The sequence below is a fragment of the Halichoerus grypus genome, chromosome 5, assembly GCF_964656455.1.
Source record: "Halichoerus grypus chromosome 5, mHalGry1.hap1.1, whole genome shotgun sequence".
NCBI classification, from domain to species: domain Eukaryota; kingdom Metazoa; phylum Chordata; class Mammalia; order Carnivora; family Phocidae; genus Halichoerus; species Halichoerus grypus.
Genome location: NC_135716.1, coordinates 159712843 through 159734676, shown reverse-complemented (window position 1 = coordinate 159734676; position 21834 = coordinate 159712843). Strand labels below are relative to the sequence as shown.

At 53.8% G+C, this 21834-nt stretch overlaps 1 protein-coding gene across 1 annotated transcript in view; it reads right to left on the bottom strand.

Annotated features, from left to right (window-relative positions):
• Positions 1–4455: 4455 nt before the first annotated feature.
• GRIK3 (glutamate ionotropic receptor kainate type subunit 3) overlaps positions 4456–21834 on the bottom strand; it is a 220701-nt gene continuing 203322 nt past the window's right edge. Inside the window, exons 14-16 of the mRNA XM_036119078.2 lie at positions 14266–14488; positions 13503–13753; positions 4456–10690 (exon numbers count right to left, since the gene is read on the bottom strand). Coding sequence (XP_035974971.2) covers positions 10496–10690; positions 13503–13753; positions 14266–14488 — 669 coding nt within the window. The 3' untranslated portion in view covers positions 4456–10495. The remainder of the gene's footprint in view (positions 10691–13502; positions 13754–14265; positions 14489–21834) is intronic.

The following is a 21834-nucleotide window of genomic DNA, read 5'->3' as shown; positions in this document are numbered from 1 at the left end:
CTCGATGGAGCTGGTCCCAGCATGGGCCACCCTGCAGAAAGGCTTCATCAGTGGCCTCATTTGCATAAGATAATGAAACTGCAGTAAAAATAGTAAAAGAAAAAATGGCCTGGCAACTTTGTTTCCATAATGACAGATGCTTCTTAAACACTCGGCTTCTGTTTCCCAAGGGAGTGCCATCAAGGCCCCAGGGGAGCCGTGTGTCCCTGCCACCTGATTCACGGAATGGCGACCTGCAGCCCCAGGAGCTCCCAGGCCCTGATGACCTCCTCCTGTTCCTCGCTCACTCCGGAGGGACCCAGAGGGGACACACGTGGAGAAGGGGAAGTGAATGAAAGGCTCACAAATAGTAAGCCGACTGCCTGACACTTGGTGTGCTTTCCTTCCCTCCTGCCAAGGGCTGCCTGAGACACGGCATGGTGAACCAAGGCTGTGAGCGCATCGAGGCTGCCTGTTTAAACTAAGGGGGGCCTTGAGGCTTGTCTCCAGTTCTGAGCCCCTGTCTCCTGCCACGAGTGACAGGAGGCCCGTGCCACAGGAGATGGCAGGAGAGAGAGCGGGGCCATGACCTAGAGGGCGGTGGGGACCGGTGTCTCAGATCCCTGTGCTCCAAGTGGGGTGAGATGACCAAGATCAAAGGAAAGGGACCCCTTGACATCAAGGGTATAGTTTTCCAGGATGGGGCTCCCCCTGGGTGAAGAGCCTAAAAGAACGCAACGAGAATCTGCTTTGGGACTGTCTGGGCCTGTCATCTCCAAGCCACCAGGGCTCCACAGTGACTGCATGGGAAACAGAAATAACAACCACGACAGCGATGATAATGATGATGATGATGAATAAAATAAAGAAGGGGCTTGTTCCCCCAGCTCAGAGGGAATGCTCTAGTGTAGTCCCACTCGGCTAGGGGCGTGTAGGGGGATTTCTTGCGTGCCACCACCTTCCCTCTAAGTGTTTAGGACAGGGGCCTGGTCCTGATTCCGAGCCAGAGCATGTGGCCACAGAAGGTGGGGAGAACGGGGTCTGAGGGAGTTCGCAGGGTGCAGGGCTGCTTCACTCAAGCAAGCCGGCCGCGGGAGTCACCTGGCTGCTGTGGAAGTTGTCCTTATGGAGGACATGTGTCCTTACGGACTGTCCTTATGGAGGCACTGAGGAGGGCATCTGGGGGCTGGGATCTGCTCCTTGGAGCTCTCCAGGGCAGAACCTGAGGGTGCCCAGGGACCTGACTCCGTTTCTCTCTGGCGGATCTCCTTCAGGTTTCCTCCCTGTCTGTGGATTCTTTGGCCAAATTTGGTTGTTGGTGGTGGGGGAACAGGATCATGCATCCATCCAGATGTGTTGGGTCTTAGACTGGGACCCAGACCTTTGAGCTTAAAAGCTGAGTATTTGGCCATCTTTGTTTCCTCTGTGCCTAGGCTCTGCCTGCAACGAGAGAGGGCTCCTCTCATTCGTTACTTTCCTCCACAATAACAGCTATCATCGGGGGATGGCTGGGTGGCTCAGTCGGTTAAACTTCTGCCTTCGGCTCAGGTCGTGATCTCAGGGTCGTGGAATCGCGTCCCACATCGGGCTCCCTGCTCAGCGGAGAGCCTGCTTCTCCCTCTGCCTCTGCCCCTCTCCTCACTTGTGCTCTCTCTCTCTCTGACAAATAAATAAATAAAATCTTAAAAAAAAAAAAAAGCTATCATCGGTTGAGCTGTAAGGGTGCCAGGTAATATGGGCTCTACTTCCTTCCTTGGGGAGAGAGCAGTGAGAGCCCCCTCTGAAGGGAGAAAAATAGCACTTCCTGCTCTTGGGGTTGAGGTGGGGAGGGAGAGGCAAGGCCTAGGATCATTTCCTTGCCTCCTTGAGACAGGGTTGTGGAGAGAGCTCAGTTCCCTGGGAAGGCCAGCCAGGTAGAGATGGGCTCTGAGAGGTAGAGTCAGGGGTTCTCAGAGAGGCTGGGGAACCGGGGAGTTTCTGTCCTCTCTCTGTCCAATCCAGAGACAATCAGAGCCACCCCACTACTCTTGAGAGGCCTGGCTGGTCCTCATCGAGAGCCCAGAGTGTCACGAATGGGCTTCTGGGCCAGGCTTTGAGCCCCAGCGTGAATGAGGCTTGTCTCACTACTCACCAGACTATCCCCTGAGGAAGCTCAGCATATAGTAGGCCCTAATTCTTTCCTCTCCTTCCTCCTTTTTCTTAATGAAAATTGCTGTCACTTCTTGTTGGCTTATGGTATGCCCAGCCCGTGTGAAGTACTTACCGTGCTTTTTCTCATTTAGCCTGCGTGACCATTCCATGAGGTGGTTTTCATGACAATGCATTTTAGATGAGGAAACCAAGGCTCAAGGATGTGAAGTTGCTTGTTCAAGGTTACACAGCTAATAGGTGGTAGAGCTGGACTCACATACAAAATATTCAAGTCTATGAGTGGATGGATGGATGGATGGATTGAGGGTGGGTGGACAGGTAAATGGATAGATGGATGGAGTGGTTGATGAATCGGTAGGTGGGTGGGAAAATGTTCAGGGGAAAGGGGACAGATGAGTGGATGGATGGATGGATAGATGGATGGATAGATGGATGGATGGATGGATGGATGGATGGATAGATGGACGGATGGATAGATGGATGGATGGATGAGTGGGTAATCTACCTGTTCCTTCACCCCTAATGTGGGCCTCATTCCTACCAGGTCTATTCCCTCTCTCTTCTCCACATTATCCTACTCCCTGCTGGACCTGGAGTCCATCCTGAACCCCAGTGTGTTCACTCCTAGGTGATGGACTTTACCTCTGCCTCCTAATGGCTGACAGATGTCCTTCAACTCAGGGCCTCTACCTGCCTCTTCCCTGGCTTAGACCCAAAGCCTCTTCCTGGGTTGTGGCTGCAGGCTAGACTGGAGTTCTCAGATACCGTAGCCCACTGGGTCCTGGCCTCCTCTCCATTCTATAGGGATTTCTGGGGCCTTGACTTGGCACTTGCACTGATGAAATAAGAGGGTGGATATTTTAGGAGGACTGCTCAACCCATATAGATTTCTTCAGAATTTTGGATTTTCTCAGTCCTCCTAAAGCAAAGAGCCTGGGTACTATGATTATATTATGTGACCCTTCACTCCTGCTAACCACAGCTGATTGGATCACTGGTGACCAACTAACCAGAGCTGGTCCAATAATAGTCACTCTCCAGGGAATTAGAATGGGGACACTAAGATACTGAGTCAATGATGGTGGAGATTTGGACTGAAAGATCATAGAGAATCGGGTTTGAGCTGTGTCAGGTTTTGAGGCAAGCGGTAAAGGAGATAATGTATGTCAAGAGCTTAGCATAGCACCTGCCATGTAGGAAGTGCTTGATAAATATTATGACTTATTATGATTATGATGGTGTCATAGGGGGGCATGGAGGGTTCTGGATGCAAATTAGTCTCTACCAAGTTGACGTTTGCATGAGATATAGAAAGCAGAAGAGAGGCAGGGTCCATCTTCCTGCCCCCCCCTTTTGGGCTATCTCTGTCATGGAAACATGAGGGTTTTCAGCAGGATTGCTTCCGGGGTGACGAGAAGTAACATGATGGGGACAGTGATGGCAGCACCTTCCTGACCCAGGCTTGCTGAGCCCTGGATGGCAGCCCTGGGGTGCGCTCTCGTCTCATAGCTCTAGTCCCAGAGTCTCAGATGTGGCTACTCCCGGGGTGGGTCAGTTCTATGTTGTTCTGGGAGCCACTGGAGGCCCAGCTGGGCCTTGTTACCTCTTCTCTTCCACTGGTTTTGTAAACATCTGTGTTCAATCCCTTCCTGCTTAAAGTGCCCTGTCCCGAGCGTTGGTTATGTGTACAGTATCCAGCTCCCGGGAGTAACCGACTTACAGCTTCCTTATTTCCACTTTGAAAAAGCTAAGGCAAGATCTCTGATGGCCAAGCTTGGAGAAGAGGCCCACCTGACACCCCCAGCTGTGGCCAAAGGGACAGGGTCACATAAGGACATGACTACTAGCAGGGTAGCTCTGTGGATGATGAGGCGTTGGGAACATATGTGCCCACGAGAAGACAGAGGTTAAGACAATGTCAAGGATGGGGCGCCTGGGTGGCTCAGATGGTTAAGCATCTGCCTTCAGCTCAGGTCATGATTTCAGGGTCCTGGGATCAAGTCCCGCATCGGGCTCCCTGCTTGGCGGGGAGCCTGCTTCTCCCTCTCCCTCTACTGTTCCCCCTGCTTGTGCTCTCTCGCTCTCTCTGTCAAATAAATAAATAAAATCTTTAAAAAAAAAAAAAAGACAATGTCAAGGATGGACGCCTCACCCTTGTCATCTGAAACGGGAACCAGGGGCCTGAGCTGGAGTCCCCCACCCGCCCATCACCAGGGTCTCCTGCCCGGGACACAGTCAGCCCAGGGGTGAAGGTGGCTCAGCTGCCCGGCACCCTCTGGTTTGAAGGACAAAAAGAAGCAGAAAACACACCTCAAGTGGACACTGTTTTCTAGAAACATTTCTTTATTTAAAATTTAAAACCATATTACTTCATACAGCAAACTGTGCACTTTGATATATCACAGTGTCTTAAAAAGGAAAATAATCAGATTTGTTTGGAAAGTTATTTACATCAGCCTAGAATGATTGGCAAGTAACACAGTTACTATGAAACCCAAATTGTTACAAAATGTTTACAAAAAACTATATTCATAGAAATTCTGCATGTCCACAAAGGGCATCCCCTGAATGGCCCAGAGACCAGTGTGTGGGAACCATGTCGAGTGGGAGTGGGGGGCATCCAGGCACTCTGGTCTGGGTGGTGGGGCAGGCCAAGGGTCTCGCATGGCGCTGTCTGGGGGCTCAGCCCTGGGGCTGGGAACCCAAGTCCCCGACAAGGGAGGCCCAGGCAGAGATGGGGTGGGGGTTTGGAGCACAGTGGCATGTGGGCCCCTGGAGCCAGGACAGGCCCCTCCTCAGGGGGCTGGATTCAGATGTGCTCTGGCGGCGGGGGAGGGGGCCCCAGAGGCAGATTAAGCGCACACCAGCCTGACGCATGGGGCCCAAGCAGAAGGCAGGCTGCCGACCACACGGAAGCTCACTCCAGGTGTCTTCTCCCTTGCAGATTCCAGAGGTGCTCTGACCAGTTACAGGGGCAGGACTACTAGCTAAAGGACTGGGATCATGAGGCCCAGGAGGAGCGGGGAGGGGCAGGGCCATGGCAGGTACGGAGGGGGTGCGCCCTGCCCACTGCCCTGCTGGGGGAGATGGAGCGGGGGAGGGAAGGCAGACAGATGACTTGGGCAGTGCTAGGGCAGGAGGGCCTTGCTGGCTTCTCTTTCCCCTGGAGTCACTGCACCCTTCACGTCTCTGGCTCCTTGGTCACTTGCTGACAGCTAGCCTCTGGGTCAGATGGGCCTGGGGAGGTTGTCTGCAGTGGGACAAGCCTGCTGGCATCACTACAGCTGCTGCCCTGTAGCTGGAGGCCCCGGAGTTCTGATCTGTGAAATAGAGACGCACTGCAGGGTGATTGGAGGTCTTCTGTTCTAGAAGGCAGACGATGGGGACAGAGCCAGCGAGTAGGGCACAGGGACATTGCACTGGCATGTGGACAATGCCTTTGGGGCCATTCTCTTTAAAAAGAATTTTCCCTAGCTGTGAACTGTGCCTTTGTATGTGGGTGGGAATCTGAGGCAGAGGCTTCTGCCACCTAGAACGTTCCAGCCTTTTAGGATATTCTCGGTGGAGCCGGACACCTATCTGGACACTGTGACAAGCACAGGTCTCGGAGCCAAGTGCCAGCTTGACATGGCTCCCCAGACACAGGCCTTGCTTGCTGTCCTGCCTCAGGCACTCTCAGATGGAGACAAGGCCACTGAGTCTCTCCTGCCCCTCGCCAGGAGGCACTGCTGGGCAAGGCCCATCCGCCAGCCCCTGTGGTTCGGTCCAGAGCTCTGATGTATGCAGGGCTTTCCCCATCCCCACGGGGCCCCTGCCCCAGGTGACCTCCATTCCAGACTTGGCTGCTGTCACCCCATCCCTCACCTGGTCCCCACCCGTACTGGCTGGGTTATGTACACTCTGTGTGCAGACGTGCGGGGAAGGGTGCGTATACACATGGGCTACAGGTCATATATACACTGTGCATATATATATATATATATATACAGCATATATATATATCTTTTTACATTCATATATATATTGTACAGAACATTAACGTTCTACCAAAAACAGTTTTGTGACTTCACATATGGCCTTAGCTCTGAAATTCTGACTCCAGGGCAAATCCAAGATTGAAAAATGAGAGCTCGATTCAAACTGGCATGGGGACTCGGGGCAGGGCCCTTCTACCGTGGCAAGCAGCGGGGCCCCTTCCAGCTGTGTCCGTCCCGTCGGGGAGACTGTTCCAGATGTGTCTGCTCAAGACCTGTCGACAGAATTGAGCTCACTCCTTGCATCTGTCCACGGGGCTGGACCCATCCCAGATGTTTAAGTCCAACCAGCTGTTTGTCCAGATCACAAGGCCCCTCCAGATGGCTGTCTACACCGGACCAGTCCAGACATGGGCCAGAGTTTGGCCAGTTTCCAGCTGTTTGTGCAGATAGCTGAGAATGGCTTGGGAAGGGCCCGGCTTCATGCCAAGGGATGAAGCAGCCGCTTGCAGACGTCCACAGCGCAGCCCTGGGAAAGGCAGGGAGGGAGCCTCTGTTCTCAGCGAGCGCGTGCCCGGCTCTTCTCACCACGTGGAAACTTCGTCCAGGCCCGCCAGCCCCCTCCCCCATCCTGGGCCATCACTTCTGTCTGCAAGTACATTGGGGAGGGGGTCAGGATGTGCTCTTCTAGTTGGGGCAGTCTTGGCTGGGCGGTGGGTGGGGGAGGCCCTCCAACCCTTCAAAGATTCAGAGTCAGCTCATCCGCCACGAGAGCATGATTCCTCTTGAAGACACTCGCAGAGTGGGGCCACCTGAGTGGTGACCAAGCGGTCAGGGTTTTCTCATCGTTCCATAGCAGAGAGACCAGTAAGAGGTCAAGGGGAGAGAGAGGAGGAGGAGGGTTCATCGTCCGAAAGCCCCAGGGCCCTAGTGACTGGCGGGGTGTGTGTGTGTGTGCGTGTGGGGGGTCTGCTCACTGCTGCCCCTCAGTTGGGCCAGTCTGAGCTGGCTGAGAGGAGGCACTGGCATTTCGGGTGGGAGATGGGGTGGGAGGCGGGGGCAATCTTGTTAAGGGCAGGCATGTGGGGCCCGACAAGGACAGTCCAGCACCTGCTGGCGCAAGTCCCGTCTTCTGTTCCATCGAAACCAGCTCTGACGCTTCCACAGCCAACCTCGGCGCCGCCGTGCGTGGACGTGCCCCTCGCACCCTCTGCCCTCTGCAGCGCACGTGCGCACCTGCTGCCGTGGTTGACTTCGCCTTTAATTCCTCTTGATCCGCCTCGATGCGAACACCTTCTCCCCTCCCCGCTCCACCCGGTATAGTAGTACCAGCTAGCACCTTCGGAACCCGGGGAGAGACACGCTGCCACTTGGGCAGAAGCAGTCCCCACTGCGTTTTGAACACTGGACTGGTCTCGAAGGCAAACCAAGGACACCAGCCAGAGTTTGAACATGAGTCACACACACAGACATAAGGCTTGAGTGGCGGGGGGGGGTGGGGTGGGGAGTCGGGCAACATGTCACCCCACCTTCACTTACAAGTCTAAAAATCATTTTAGTACCTTTTGGGGGATTTCCCTAATTGAATTGTGCCTCCAATAGCCACTATTCTTCATTCCACTGATGAAATATCTTCCCAAACCCACGCCACTTCTTTCTTCCCCCATCAGCCTGTGTTCGTGTGCAGCCTCAGAAGAACACGACTCGCTCATGGAGCATCGTACACAAAAGCAAATCTTGCCATTTGTCTCGCCAAATCCTTGTGACAAATGATCTCTCCCTACCAACAGAAGTGCAAACAGACCCTGATTCCCTGCCTTCCTGATTGTCCATTTCTGCTCCTGCTGTGAGCTGGAACACATGGGTGAGTTTGCACACCCATGGGTGAGCATGCCTCCTCCCAAGAAATTCCAGGGCCACATGGCTCCTTGCACACATGCACTGATCTGTACCGCACAGCTCTCTGGTTCTGTCCTCCGTCCTGCTCTCCGCTGCAAACGCACGCCCCCACACACAGGTGCACACATGCTCACACGTGGACCCTTCAATGACATGGCTTCTCCTTTTAAACATTTGGCAACGCTGCAGGTTTTATCCTGTCCTCCACCCTCTGCCATGGGTGCAAAATGTACCCCCATGCGTGCGTGCACACACAGGCACACATAAGCATACACACTCGTGCATGTGTGTATACGTGTATATACTGCCCAGGACCCCAGTAAGACATGGCTTCTCCTGTTTTTACATGTATGGGGCTCTGCTGCTTGTCCAGATTTGTCTCCCTCATCCCAGATTCACACACGTGTGCACACACACGTCAGAACCCGAAGGGTTCTATTATTGCATGTCCTGGACTCTGTTTGATGTCCAAATCTGTCCCTCACCCCCAGCCCTAGGGCTCACACACACACAGATACACATATACGCGTGCACACACGCACTCCCACACACGAGCTCACGACAGCATGGCTTCTCCTGTCATTACGTGTGTTGGCGATGCTGTGCGTCCAGCTCTCTTCTCCCACCTACCCAGCACACAGCCTGTTGGAGCTGCTGGGAGGGTGGGAACCAGCTGGTTTGGTCCTGCAGCTCACAGTTTGGAGGAGGAACGGTATTTATCACATGAGCCCACTGCGCTCTCCTGCTTTGGGAGTCCCTGGGGGGAGCTAAAGATTATCCTTCACCCCAGCTGAGAAGGTCCTTGAGATCTAAATGTAGCTCTTCCTTAACCAGACTCCCCAGGCAGAAACAGGAGAGAGGTGGGAGGGGGATAATAGTGTCTTCTGGGTCCCCATCCGGAATCTCCAGCCTTCCCTCCCCTGTTCCGAGACTGCCTTTCACCCTTAGCAATGGGAAGCTTTGCTGGTCCCGTCGTAGTCTCTTTAAGGACACTTTGCTCCTAAACCTTCCATGTCTCATTCTTTTTCCAGAATCTTAAAGTCACAGACTTCTAGAGCAACCATCCTACCTAGCTGGAACCCACAAGTTATCTGGTCTGGCCCTCACTGGTACCCCATCTGCTACTATTTCTTTGCTATACCCCCAAGCCCCACTAGGTCCAAGCTGCTCTGGACAAGAGATCGGGGCCTAGATGGCCTGTTTCTCTATGTGGGGTCTTTGGTTAATTCTCCAGGAGGCAGCTTTTCTTTCCCCACCCTCGGGGCCTCTATGAGCTCTGATACCCTGTCCCTGAAAACTTTCCTTTCTGGGGAGCATCTTTAGGTTTGGCAAGTTCAGGAGGCCAAGAGTTCTTGAGGGCCTTCCTGGCCTTCCCCATCTACCCCAAAGTTAGCCTGTGCCATAGGACCTGTATCCCTCTTTTGAGGGGGGGGTCAGGACTTTCACTTCAATCTAGGCTTCTCTTCTCCTTCCAAGGTGACAGAAGGAGGTCAAGGTCAACTGGCCAGGAATGGGGAGTTGCTGATGAGTAGATGGCAAAGAGCCCAAGCTCTCAAATGCCACTAGGGTTTAGAAAACAGTTCAGTAACCAGCAAAATAAGACCCAATGGCTCAAGGGCCTACGGGATTTCCATGGAATCCACTGTTCCTCTGGCTTCAAATATCGGCTGAATCTCTGGTCACCCTTTCTGAGAGATTCAGGGGGTCCTCTATCTTCTGGCCAGAAAGTAGAAAATTTGCTCTGACCACTCCTCCACTTTATACTCCTGGAGACCTCCTCAAGGAATGGGAACAATTGGGACATCGTCCATAAGAATTCAAAATGGCGGCCTTTGTGCATTTTCCTCTCTCCCATACCCCAAACTCCTCTTTTCTTCTATGGGGCTCTCTGCCTTCAACTTTGCCAAGATGGAGGCTGCCATACATGGTGCCAAGTCCAAGAGACCAAGACTATGTGAGCAGCCCCTAAGGGATGAAGTCTTCCTTCTGCCCAAGACATGTGGGGCGGCCATCCCCCATCTTCAGCTCCCATTGGTAGCCACACTACAATCCTTAAGGTGCCCAAGGTTTGTGTCTCTGGTCTCACGGTCATGGCCCAGGAGGCCTGGGCTCATGGGGGGAGGAGAGGCAACATACGAGCTGTTTCCCATTTTCTTTGGCCTCAGCAAGGCCATGGTAGGAACTTCTGACTGTCAAGGAGAGTTGAGGGGCAGGTGAGTTTGGCCTGAGAGAGGCATGTGCTTCCTTTGGCCTTGGCTGTCTTGGCTGGCAGCTTTAGAAACCCACAGAAGAAACGAGAGGCGAGTGAGGCCCAAGCAGCTGGCCTAGGGGCCTGCTGGTTTCCTGGGAGGTAAGGGCAGAGGGCTCCTGGCTCAGCAGGCAGGCAGCAGCTCTGGCCCCCAAGCCCAGTGTGTGCACAGGGGAGGTGCCTTCCAGTCTCCTTGCTTTCCTCTGCCCTGCCCCCAGGCCTTCGGTCCCCACCCCACCTGTGCCTAGGGGAATACAGGGGCCAGTGATGTGCTGCAGGCCATGCTGTCCTTGCCTGGAAGCCGGCGGTCGTTGAACGTGTGCATGTTGATGACAGCGTCAGTCTTGACCATCATGGGAGGCTGCGGCTTGTGCTTGACCCGACGCTGGCAGGTAAGGGAGAAACGGATCTCATCGGCTACCATGCTGCAGAAGGAACGCTGGGGTGGGGTGGGAGGGCAAGGGGCACATGGGTGAGGCCCGGCCTTGCAACCCCAGCCAGCTCCTCCCCTTCCTCCCAAGGCTGGTGTCAAGGCTGCCTGTCTCACTCTCACCTTTAGGCCACCCACCCTCTGCCCACTCAAGATGACCAGTTTGTGAGGCAGCCTACAGAGCGTTACGTTCTTGTTTGGAGACTAAGGTAGACAGGGCAGGTAGTATCATCCTCTCCCCATTTCCCAGATGAGCAAACTGAGGTTCTGATGGGCGTGCACATTAAAGTTTGAGGAGTTTGACCTGCCTGATTTTTCTCCACTAGATTCTGAGGGCAGGAACCAGCCAGTTTCATCCCTGTAAGCCCAGCTCCCAGCACTAGGCCTGGCCCAGGGTCAGGCTTAAGAAACACCTGATGAAATGTATGGGTAACCTTTCCCCTGGGAGGGCTTCCCACTACGGGCAGAATCACCACGCTCCCACACGGACAGTCCGGCACGTTTCTCAAGGTGTGCAAGTGGGAGGCAGGTCCCTGCAGGGCAGCTGGGTGGCAGTGGTTTCCGGCCCGGGTCCCTATGCTTTGCCTGCAGGTATCTGACGGTGGGGGCTCCTAGGAGACCCATGGCCAGAGGCTGTCCTGTGGCTTGTCTGGAAGGCAGTGGGGGCTGTTGATGGCTCCATTTGCGTGGTGAGGTCCTCGCAGGAGCCCCCAGGCAGCTGTGACAAGGCTGTGCGGGGGAGGGGAGGGCGCGGAGATTCTCAATTCTGGCTCTGCCTCTTACTCACTTCCCCTTGTCCGCCCACCAAACACAGAATGGCAACCCTCCCCACCTGCAGTTATTCATTCTGAAAATATTTACTAAGGCCCTGCTATGTGCCACGCGCTGTTCAGGTGTCAGGCAAACAGACGTGAAAAAAGCAGGTCCCAGCCCTCAGGGAGATTCTGGTCTATGATGTGATAGAGACAAGTAATAAGCGTGCAAACAAATAAATCACTTCGGAGCACGGTAAGTGTTGTTAAGAGAACAAAGCAGTGGAATGAGATAGAGGGGCATTGGGGGTGGGGCCAGGTGGGGAAGGCTCCTTGAGAGGTGGCATTTCATCTGAAACCTGAACGACCAGAACATGCCAATAATATGGTGCTCGGGGTGGGGGTGGGGGTGGGTGGGAAGAGCATTGCAGGTACATGGAACAGCATGTGCAAAAGGCCTGGGGCTGAAAGGTGTTTGGTGCGTTAAGGGCTAAAGAGGAGGCCAGTGTGTGTGGAGGAGAGTGAGGGAGGGGAACGTGGGAAGGAGAAAGTCAGACAAGCGGGCTAGGACCAGATCTTGTTGTTGGCTTTTCGGTGGATTGTGGAGCTCATTCCAATTGTAATGGGAATTCCTACAGAATTTGGTTGTTCTTTTTTAATGTATTGTAATTTTTTTTAGCCCTTCTTTATTATTGGACATTGAGGGGGATGTTCCCCTCCATTTTTCATGTGCTAATTAACACTTCATTGAATATCCTTGTAAATAAAACTGGCCACTTCCATTGGGTGCATTTCTAAAAGTAGAAATTCACTGTCAAAATGTGTGCCCACTTTTAAGACTCTCCACACTGCAAAGCTGCCTTCCAGAAACGTACGCATGGACTGCTCCCAGCAAGACTGGAGCATGTCCCTTTCCTCATGCCCATAAGAACTGTGACACCAAGAATGATCTTTCCCCTTCCTCTTTGCTGACTCTGGCTCACCGATTATAAAGGACCCCATTTCATTTCTGATAGATGTAAAAAGTACCTGTTTTGAATGGTCCCCTCCACATAGGACATACCTACAATCTCCTTCCACACTGGCCCTGTGTCCCTTTGAACCTCTCTGTGAGAGGCGCCTCCCTCCAGCCCAGAGGCCCTCAACCCACGTGCTCATTGATTTTTTTTAATTTTCATTTTTTAAATGATTTTATTTATTCATTTGACAGACAGAGAGAGAGAGAGAGCACAAGCAGGGGGAGTGGCAGGCAGAGGGAGAGGGAGAAGCAGGCTTCCCGCTGAGCAGGGAACCCGACGCAGGGCTCGATCCCAGGACCCCAGGATCATGACCTGAGCCGAAGGCAGATGCTTAACCGACTGAGCCACCCAGGCGCCCTCACATGCACATTTAAATCACCCTGTAAGTACACTTTCTTAAGACACCAATGCCAGGCTCTGCCACAGACCAATTAAAACAGTCTCTGGGAGTGAGGCCAGGGCATTAGCACTTAAAAAACTCTCTCCTTGTGATTCTAATTTGCTACCAGGACCCAGAACCACTGCTCAACCACACTTGAATTAATCAGATGGGTTGAGCAGAGTTCTACTGCCTGGATGCTGGGGCCAGACCTCTTAACGTTCCTTTCTTTTTTAAACTTTTGATTATGGAAATTTCCAACTATATGCAGAAGTAGAGAGAGCAGTATAATGAAGTCCCATGTAACCATCACCCAGCTTCAACAATTACCCTGGAGGGTTTTCTGCAGGGGAATGACATGGTTTGAATGAAGTGTTAAACAGGGCCCTGGCTGTGTTTGGAGAGCGGATGGGAGAGACGAGGCAGGAAGGCCAGAGTGGAGGCTGTTGCATGGGCCAGCTGGAGAGGAGGGGGCTTGGCCTGGCCTGGAGCCACAGTGGTGGGGATGTGTGCTCAGAGTCAGAGCAGAGGTGGGGCTGGCAAGCCTCCTGCTGGAGCCAAGGCAGGGCTGGCTCAGACACCATGTGTGCCTGGGAGGTGTGAACCCGGCTCACACCCTGTGCTCCCCACTCCCTCCTTTCCCCACGCGGGCCCCGGTTCTTGAGGCTTACCTGCTCTCGCTCTGCTGTTTTACGGAGCTTGTACACAAACTCGCCCACAGCCACCAGCACGGACAGGACCAGCCCGGCGGCCAGGACGATGAAGATGCCCCCGATCTTCTGGATACCCAGGGCGCTGGCCTCTTTGTTCTCCTCCTCGGGACACCCGTTGCCTCTCCACCACTTCTCCTTCATGATGTGCAGCTTGTCCTCCTCCTGCAGCTGCAGGATGGCGATGGTGATCTTGTCCCGGTACGGGGAGCCTGAGTGGGGGAGCGGGGAGCGGGCTGGCAGGGGCACTCAGTCCCTGTGCATGTGCCCCTGTCAGCACCCTGGACAGCGCCGGCCACCATCACTAGCCTCTCCATAAGCTCCTAAAAGCCCCTCTTTGAATCTTTCTATGGTGTCCGGGTGGGAGCAAGGTCCTGATTGGGGGTGGGAGTCTTGCCAAGGAGTCCCTGTCTCCGTCGGCCCCTGGCAGGCCCCGTGTATCAGGGCTGCATCGACAGGGGTGAGGTCAGAGAGAGCAGGCATGACCTCTGAACCGACCCCCTACCTCGGTGTTGGCCCCAGCTCTCCTCTGCTTAGGCCCAGGCTGACCTCGCAAGGTTGTGACTCTACTGCTTTGTCTCTGGGTTGAAGAGATGACACCTTTTGAGGCTCAATGGGATGAGCTGGGAGAGGGAGCAGGAGATGGGGTGCATGAGTAGCTGTGGGGGCCCCAGTCATCCTCTGTCCCCCCAACCCCCTCACCCGCCCGCAGCCCCTTGCTCACCCATGGGCGTGCCAATGCCGTAGCCCTTGGAGTCGATGAGGCCCCCGATCTGGGTAAGGTTGCAGTTCCTCTGGGTGACGTACTCGATGGTCGTGGACTCCATGAGCAGTGCATAGTCTGCCGTCAGGGTCCTCTGGATGCCCTCCTCGTTGTTCTTCACCAGCGCTGATGGCTTGCTGCTCATGAAGGCCCACATTTTCTCAAAGGTGGAGATCTTGGATTTCTGGGCCACGATGGGAGGGGTGATGCACACAGTTACTGAGCACATCAGGGGCCAAGCACCCCGCACCCCACTTAACAGGGCTCTGGTCACTGAACTCTGTCTAGAACCCTCTGATGGGAGGGAAGGCCACCCCTTGCTCAGCTGTGGAAACTGAGGCCCTGGGAGGGGAGGTCCCAAAACACACAGTTGGTAAGGGATGAAGCCAGGATTCAGACTCAGGCCCACTTACCTAGAAACCCCTAGCTTTTGCCATGGCACAGTGGTTTTCAGACTGGTTTTTTAAAAAATGCATTTTCTTTCTCTAACCTTTATTAAAGGTTTCCATGTGCCGGCCCTGTTCTAAGAGCTTTATCTGCATTAACTCAATGATTCTTCACAACAATCATAGAAGTGGGCACTACCCTTAGCTCCATTTTACAGAAACTGAAGCCATGGCTAAGTCACTTGCCCAAGGTTACTCAGACACTAAGTAGCAAAGTTAGGCTTCCAACCCAGGCCATCTGGCTCTAGAGCCCACGTTCCCAACCACTTAGCTGTCACTGCCTCACAGAAAAATCTGTGAAGATAGAGAGGGAGAGATGGCTGCCAATGAAGGCAAAGCTTGGTGGGTTCTGGGCCCCCACTCCCACTTCAACCAAAGGGGGCCCCTCCTGTGTACTGTGTTCCAAGGGAAGACAAGGATTTCTGTCTATTGGACTTCATTAAGGAGCGGGGTGAGAAGGGGGGCCTGTCAGAGCACGTGGTCGGCAGGCCCCTTATCTCCTTACTGTGACTGTCCCCAAAGCATCCCAGGCTGGACGCTGATGGATGAGCAGAACTAGCATCCCTAAGATGAGGTCCAGGGGGTGGGCTGCTGGGCTTGTCCTGCTTGGCTGGAGAGATTCAGAGAAGGTGCTGGGGCCAGGAGAGGGGCCCGAGGTTGAATGTCCCCTGCTGCCTGAGGAGAATGGGCAGATCAGGGTGCATGGCATTCATGAGATTTCTCGGGAGATCATAGCCAGCCAGCTACCTGCTCCCAGCAGGGAATGGCCCTGCCCCCACAGATCCCAGGGGAGCAGGTGGCTCTGCCGGCCCCATTGTACCCGGCTGCTTCCAAGTCTAGCTGTGCCTGTCTGTGATGTCAGCCTGTCTGATTGGCACCCGGCCCAGCTCCGGTGTGCGTGACAGGCTGGTGCAGGGCTGGGGGATGGGTAGGGGATGGGGAAAGAAGCTGTGTCTGCTGGGAGTCCAGGTGGCAGGGGCAGTGGCTGGGAGGAAAGTGTATCTACTATTCTCCAGGGGCTTCCCAGCCCTGCTGAGGGCTGTCCTCTCCAAAACTGGCTCCTGGAGACCCAAGCATGCCTGGGAGAGCAGGGAGCCCGGAAGCAGCAGGCAAGACCCCACTTGGAATTTTATCAGAACCCAGAATCCATCAAGGGCCAGTGATGCCTCCTCTGGGCCTAGGGGCACCTTCACAGACAAGCAGCTATTGTCCCACCTGCAAATTTATCTGCCTCAAAGCCGAAGGCCTGGAAGGGCTCAGATGCTTCTAGCTCCTCCTGTCCTCAGCCATCCTACTTTCTGCCAGGCCTGTGTGCAATTAACTACTCTACCACCGGTTACTCTCGCCTCTTGAGCGCTTACCTTCAAACCTGTGCTCGCCAGCTACTCTCTCTTGCCAGCTACTCTTCCCCACCCCAGCTCCTCCTCTGGCCCCAGACACACTCCCCTACTAGCTACTCCTGCCCTTAAAAACGTTCCTGATTTCCAGCTTTTCTGACTCCTCAGACATAATTTCGGACGTCCAGACTCTCCTTCTCTGGCTTCTTTTGTCCCTGAGGGCCTTTCTCACTCTGTGACTGTTCCTGCCCAGATGCACTGTGGTAGGAAGCTTCTGTCCAAGCTTCTATGCCGCTCCAATGATCCCTGTCCCTGGTACTCCTGCCCTTGTGTAATCCCCTCCCCTTGCGTGTGGGCTGGACTAGCGACTTGGTTTTAACTGCCCCCTAGGAGCGATCGGATGTCACTTCTGAGATTAGGTTACAGGAGTCTGACGCTCTTGCTTGCACTCTCTCTGGCTCCTCTCCCCAGCTGCTCTGATGACAGCCGGCTGCGTGCTGTGAGTCGCCCCGTGGAGAGGCCCGCGTGGCCAAGAACAGAGGGCAGCCTCCAGCCAACAGGGAGCAGAGAACTGAAGCCCTCAGTCCCACAACGCAGGAGGACCTGAACACTGCCAACAACCACGTGGCGAGCTTGGAAGCAGAGCCTTGAGATGGCTACAGCCTTAGCCAATACCTTGACTGCAGCCTGTCCCGGATCCCGTGCAGAGGGCGCAGCTAAGCTGTGCTGCTTCCTGACCCAGTCATGGAGATCATAATGCTGTTGCCTTAAGAAGCTAAGCTCCAGGTAATCTGCTCTTGGAACCACGTACACACACAAGCTACTGCTGTGCCCCAAATCATTGTTTTTTCAGATAATCAATTCCAATGATTCCTCTAATCAGATCATCCAAGTCCAGTCTTCCCTGGGGCCAGGGACACATGCTCCTCAGATACTCGGCCCCCATGGTCACTATAACTAAGTACTATTGCCCTATCAGTGGCTCCAGCAGCTCAGCTCTTTTCCATCCCAGTCTCTCCTGCCTTCCAAATTCTCCAATGGGAACTGGGGGTTGATGAGATCATCAGGGCTCCCCTTAGGTCTCCTAATGCATGCATCATACAGCCATCCATCCATCCATCCAACCATGCATCCATCCAGACTCTCCTTTGGCTCCTTGTATCCCTCAGGGCCTTTCTCACTCTGTGACTGTTCCTGCCCAGATTCACTGTGGTAGGAAGCTTCTATCCTGCTCCTGCTTCTATCCAATCATCCGTCCAACCATGCATCCATCCATCTTCTCATTCATTATGTTCATGTTCTCACCCACATACTACTTACACACTAATTCATTCAACTGACCACTCAACTGTCCACCTAGCCTTTTACTTATTTATCCATCCATCCATCCATCCACCCATCCATCTGCCCATCCACCCATCCATCCATCTATCCTCTCATTCATCATGTTCATGTTCTCACCCACATACTACCTACATACTAATTCATTCAACTAACTACTCAACTGTCCACCTAGCCTTTTACTTATTTATCCGTCCATCCATCCATACATCCATCCATCCATCCAACCATCCTCTCATTCATCATGTTCATGTTCTCACCCATATACTACCTACACATTACCTCACTCTCCCATGAAGCCAGTCATCCATCAGTAAATCTCAAACACTGGCAAAAGGAATTTGACAATGAACCACTTAGGAAGCCCTGCCCCACTCCTTCTGTCTCAGAAAAGGATGAGAACTCTTCTTTCTGCAAACTCCTCCCTGTATCCTCCCCCAACACCCCATTCTTCCTTTACACAGGCATGTCGAGTAGAAATAGGTTCCGACATTAAAACATAGGTTCATTCCAGTAATACTCCACTGTAAATGGAGACAGAAATTTCTTTTGAGGGTCGGGGGGCTGTTGAGGCCGATGGGCTTTGAGGAAGACACATAAAAGCCTCCAGTGGGTAAAGGAATGCAGTGAAGGAGATGGAAGAACAGCAGAGAGCTGGGGCCAGTTGAGAGAAGAGAGTGAAGCTGGCTGTGATGCTGATTTCAAGCGGTTCCGCTCTCCCAGCTCCAGTGTCAACAAATTCACACCTCCACCAACTTTAGGCAGGTGGCTCTGAAATCCGCATCCCGAGAATGGCCACCGACTATGCTTACTCTGTGTCTTGGGGCTCCCATGCTCAACCACATCCACTCATGGTCTCCGCTTCCCTTTAAGTTCCCTCCTGTCTTCTAGATACTGTGAATCCAGGACACATCCCCGAAAAGTTCCCCTCTAGCAGCATGGGGCTGAGGCAGGGAGGGATATAGCTGGGGCCCCTCCTGGAGCATCAGGTCCCTCTCCCATCTCCTGGGCCTGGTCACCAGAGGCCAGAGTTCCTGTCACTGGCCTGAGCTATAATCACACCCCAGGGAATGGGGGCCCACAGAGCTATGGCTCCCACGTCATCCTGCCTGTCCCAGCTCCAGTGGGAACCTTAATAAGCATTGCTTCAGGGCCAGTCACCCAAATCAATTAATGGAATTGTTTGGAGCAGCCAATACAAGGCGATGTGCCAGGACGGAGAGGCTTTTTTTATCAGTAAAATTGGCAAGAAAGTAAGTTTCAGGCTCACGACTTTCAATTCCAGCCTCCTCAAAGAAGTAAATTGATTTTTCCCCAACTGAAGATACTTAATCTTGAGAATTTAACATTTCTGTACAAGAAAAATGTATATAGGTATATATAAAAATATCTATCAATTTCAAAGGGAGCTGAATCCCAGGGAATGTGTGCAGAGAGGCAGCGGCAATGTGATTCCATGCGAGACCTTGGGTATTTTCCATGGTGGAAAGGAGACCTTTCCTCAAATCAATTGGCTTGCTTATCCCTGGGTGTGGAGGCTTTGGCCTTATCAGATCCACATACTTGAGCAGTTAATCATGTCTGTGGGATTATTTCCGTGGGGACCAGGCGGCCTCCCTGAGTCTGCTGCCTCTGCCTGCCATTGCAGTCCACCTTGCCAGGATAGACTCACTGACCCTCCAGCCCTGCAGTAACCCCTGCTGTTGGCACCTGCCCCGAGGCTTGTGTGTGTGTGTGCAGGGGTGGGGGCAGGGGGGCAGGCTGTTGTCTGGCCCGTGCAGAGGAGTTTGGAGGGGAGGGCTGCAGGCTGGGGATGGAGGCAGCCAGAGGGCGTCACCTCTGCTGCTTGGACTCTGGTGTCACGCCAACCTGGGTTCAAAGGCCAGCTCCTTCTGCAACCACAGGCCAGTGACGTCCCATCTCTGAGCCTCATTTTCCACATCTGTAAAATGGGCGTTAGCTGAGCACAGAGCTCGGTCCCTACGAAGTGCTGGACGGGTGGCTGGCATCACATTATTTCTCTCGAAGGCTCTGTTCTCTCATTTGGAAACTAGGGATAATCATTTCTACAGTGCAGAGTTTCTACAGAAATTAAATGACACAATGCCCGGGGTAGAAAACCCCAGTGCTGACGGGCGGGGGGTGGGGGGAGCTGTAAATACGGAAGGAGGGAGCGCTGAGTGGGATTCTGAGAGCCTGGGAAAGCTACTGCCTCTTGGCTCCCACAACTCTTGTTCCGCGGGTGAGCAGCTCAGTGATGCCAGATCCTTCACATTTTCAAGAAGCTGGAAATGTGAATATTTTAAATGCAAAAATCTCTCCATTTTAAAATGCTGGCAACTCACATAAGAAAATGTAAGCAGTGTATGGTCCCCAAAACCGTGTCTGGGGGCTGAGCAGGCCTGTGTACCACCACTTTCAACAACAAAACCATAAGAATGGTTAGCACTTCTTACAGCGTGTACTCTGTGTCAGGTGCTCGCTGTGACTCTGTTACGCCGTCTCCGTGAATTATCCCACTTCGTCATCTCGATAACTCTGCGAGGGGGGTTCTATTATCAGCCCCGTTCCATAGAAAGGCCCAGAGCAGTCCTCGAGTGTTCAGTCACTTCCTCTCACCATGGGCCCAGCCCAGCCCCGCACCTGTCCCTGCTCCTCGGCCTGCCCTCTCGGGGTCTCTTCTATTCTGAGGGTCTTGGGGCTCCTCTGGAGTTCTTAGCTCTGTGCAGAGGCCGATGGCCATCCTGTGAGAGGCACCAAGGTCCTTCCCAAAGCCCATGGTCCCCCATCTGGAGTGACTTGGAGAAAGGGGGATTCTCCAGGTGTCCCTTGGCTGGTCCCTCTCCAAAGTGCTCTGGTTAAGTCCTCTGGGGACTACAGGACAAAAGAAGAAAAGGGTCCAGCCTGCTTCCTAGTCTTCTGGGTCCACCAGCTGGAGAGGCGTCTGACTCGAGTGCACCTGTGTGCCCGGCGTTGGGCTAACCACCGTATGCCCAGGAGCGCACTGAGTCCTCTTGCTGACTGCCGCGTACGGGGAACCCATATCCGTGTCATACAGGGGAACAAATTGAGGCTGGGAGAAATAAAGGGACTTACCCCAGGTCACCCAGCAGAGCCAACACCCAGGACTCAAGTCCTGGTCTGTCTGACTTTTAAGACCAGGGTGACCTGACCGTGCCAGGCTGCACGACACTGAATCTTGCCTGGCCCCTGTGTTTTGGGGGCCCTGCTTCTGCTTGAAGGCAGGGCTCTGATTCTAGACCAGCCAGCAGATGGGCCAGGAGAAACTGGAGGCTGAGATGGGGTGAGCCTTCCAGCTCACAGAAGAGTCGGCTGAGCAGCTGGAAGATGGGGCATTGGATGGAAGGCCTCTCCAGGCTCCATCACTAGGGCCAGACAAGGCTGTGCAAGGGGGTGGGGGGCTTGACAAAGCTGGAGCCCCGGGGAGCCTGGGATCCTTGGGCCCCAGCTCTGGTCTCTTCCCTGAGTGGGAGTCCATCACCCACAGTCCCTCCCGCTGTGATGGGCCCCCCTCCCCCACCGCAACACGGAAGGGGCTAAATCCTTGGAGAAGCCGTCTTCAGACAGCCTGGCTCCCTTCAAAGCTGCCCAGTGAACACGCTTCCCTAGTGTTCTCCTTTACATTTGCCTACATATTTTTACAGCCATACAGTGCTTTCAAAGACTTCCTTTTTCATCTCCTAATTAATTTTTATCTTCTCAGACAGAGGGAGGACAGCACGGGAGATGCTGTTTGTGATGTCTGCCGCTCCCCGACAACTCTTCAAGTGAAATTTCCTTTGGAGCGCCGGGCCGCCTGGAGCTGTGCGTCTCCTGGGCTGCAGGGTGGGCACGAGGGCTCCGGCCAGACCACCGGGGTTCCGATCCCAGCTCGGCATTTCACTAGCTCTCCATCTTAGGTAAGTCCGTGTGAACTCAGGTCCCTTTGGAGCCTACCTTCCTCAGATGTCGGATGGAGATGAATGATAATAATGGTCTCTGCGGTCTGGGGTTGCTGTGAGGATGACATGCGTGAATGCAGGTCAAGTGCCCGAACGTGGCCGGCACCGAGTAAGTGCTCGACAAATGTTACTACTACCGTTGACCTGGCCAATGTCTCCTAGATATCCTGTGGCTTTACCTGAAGCTGGTCCCTGTTCAAGCTTAGTGCCACATCCACTCATGGGCAGGGGGGAAGACTAGCCCTCCAGAAGACCCTAGAGTGGGTGTGGGGGAGGGCGCTGCGTGTGCACATAGAATTATCTGACCTCGCGTCGTGCTTCCACCACCGATCTGCTGTGTGATCATGGGCAAATCACCCACCCTCTGTTTCTCCAGGTTCAACTCAGGTTTCCTTCCAGCCCTAACTTGAAAGTGATAATGAGGAGGCTACCACCTCATGGGGG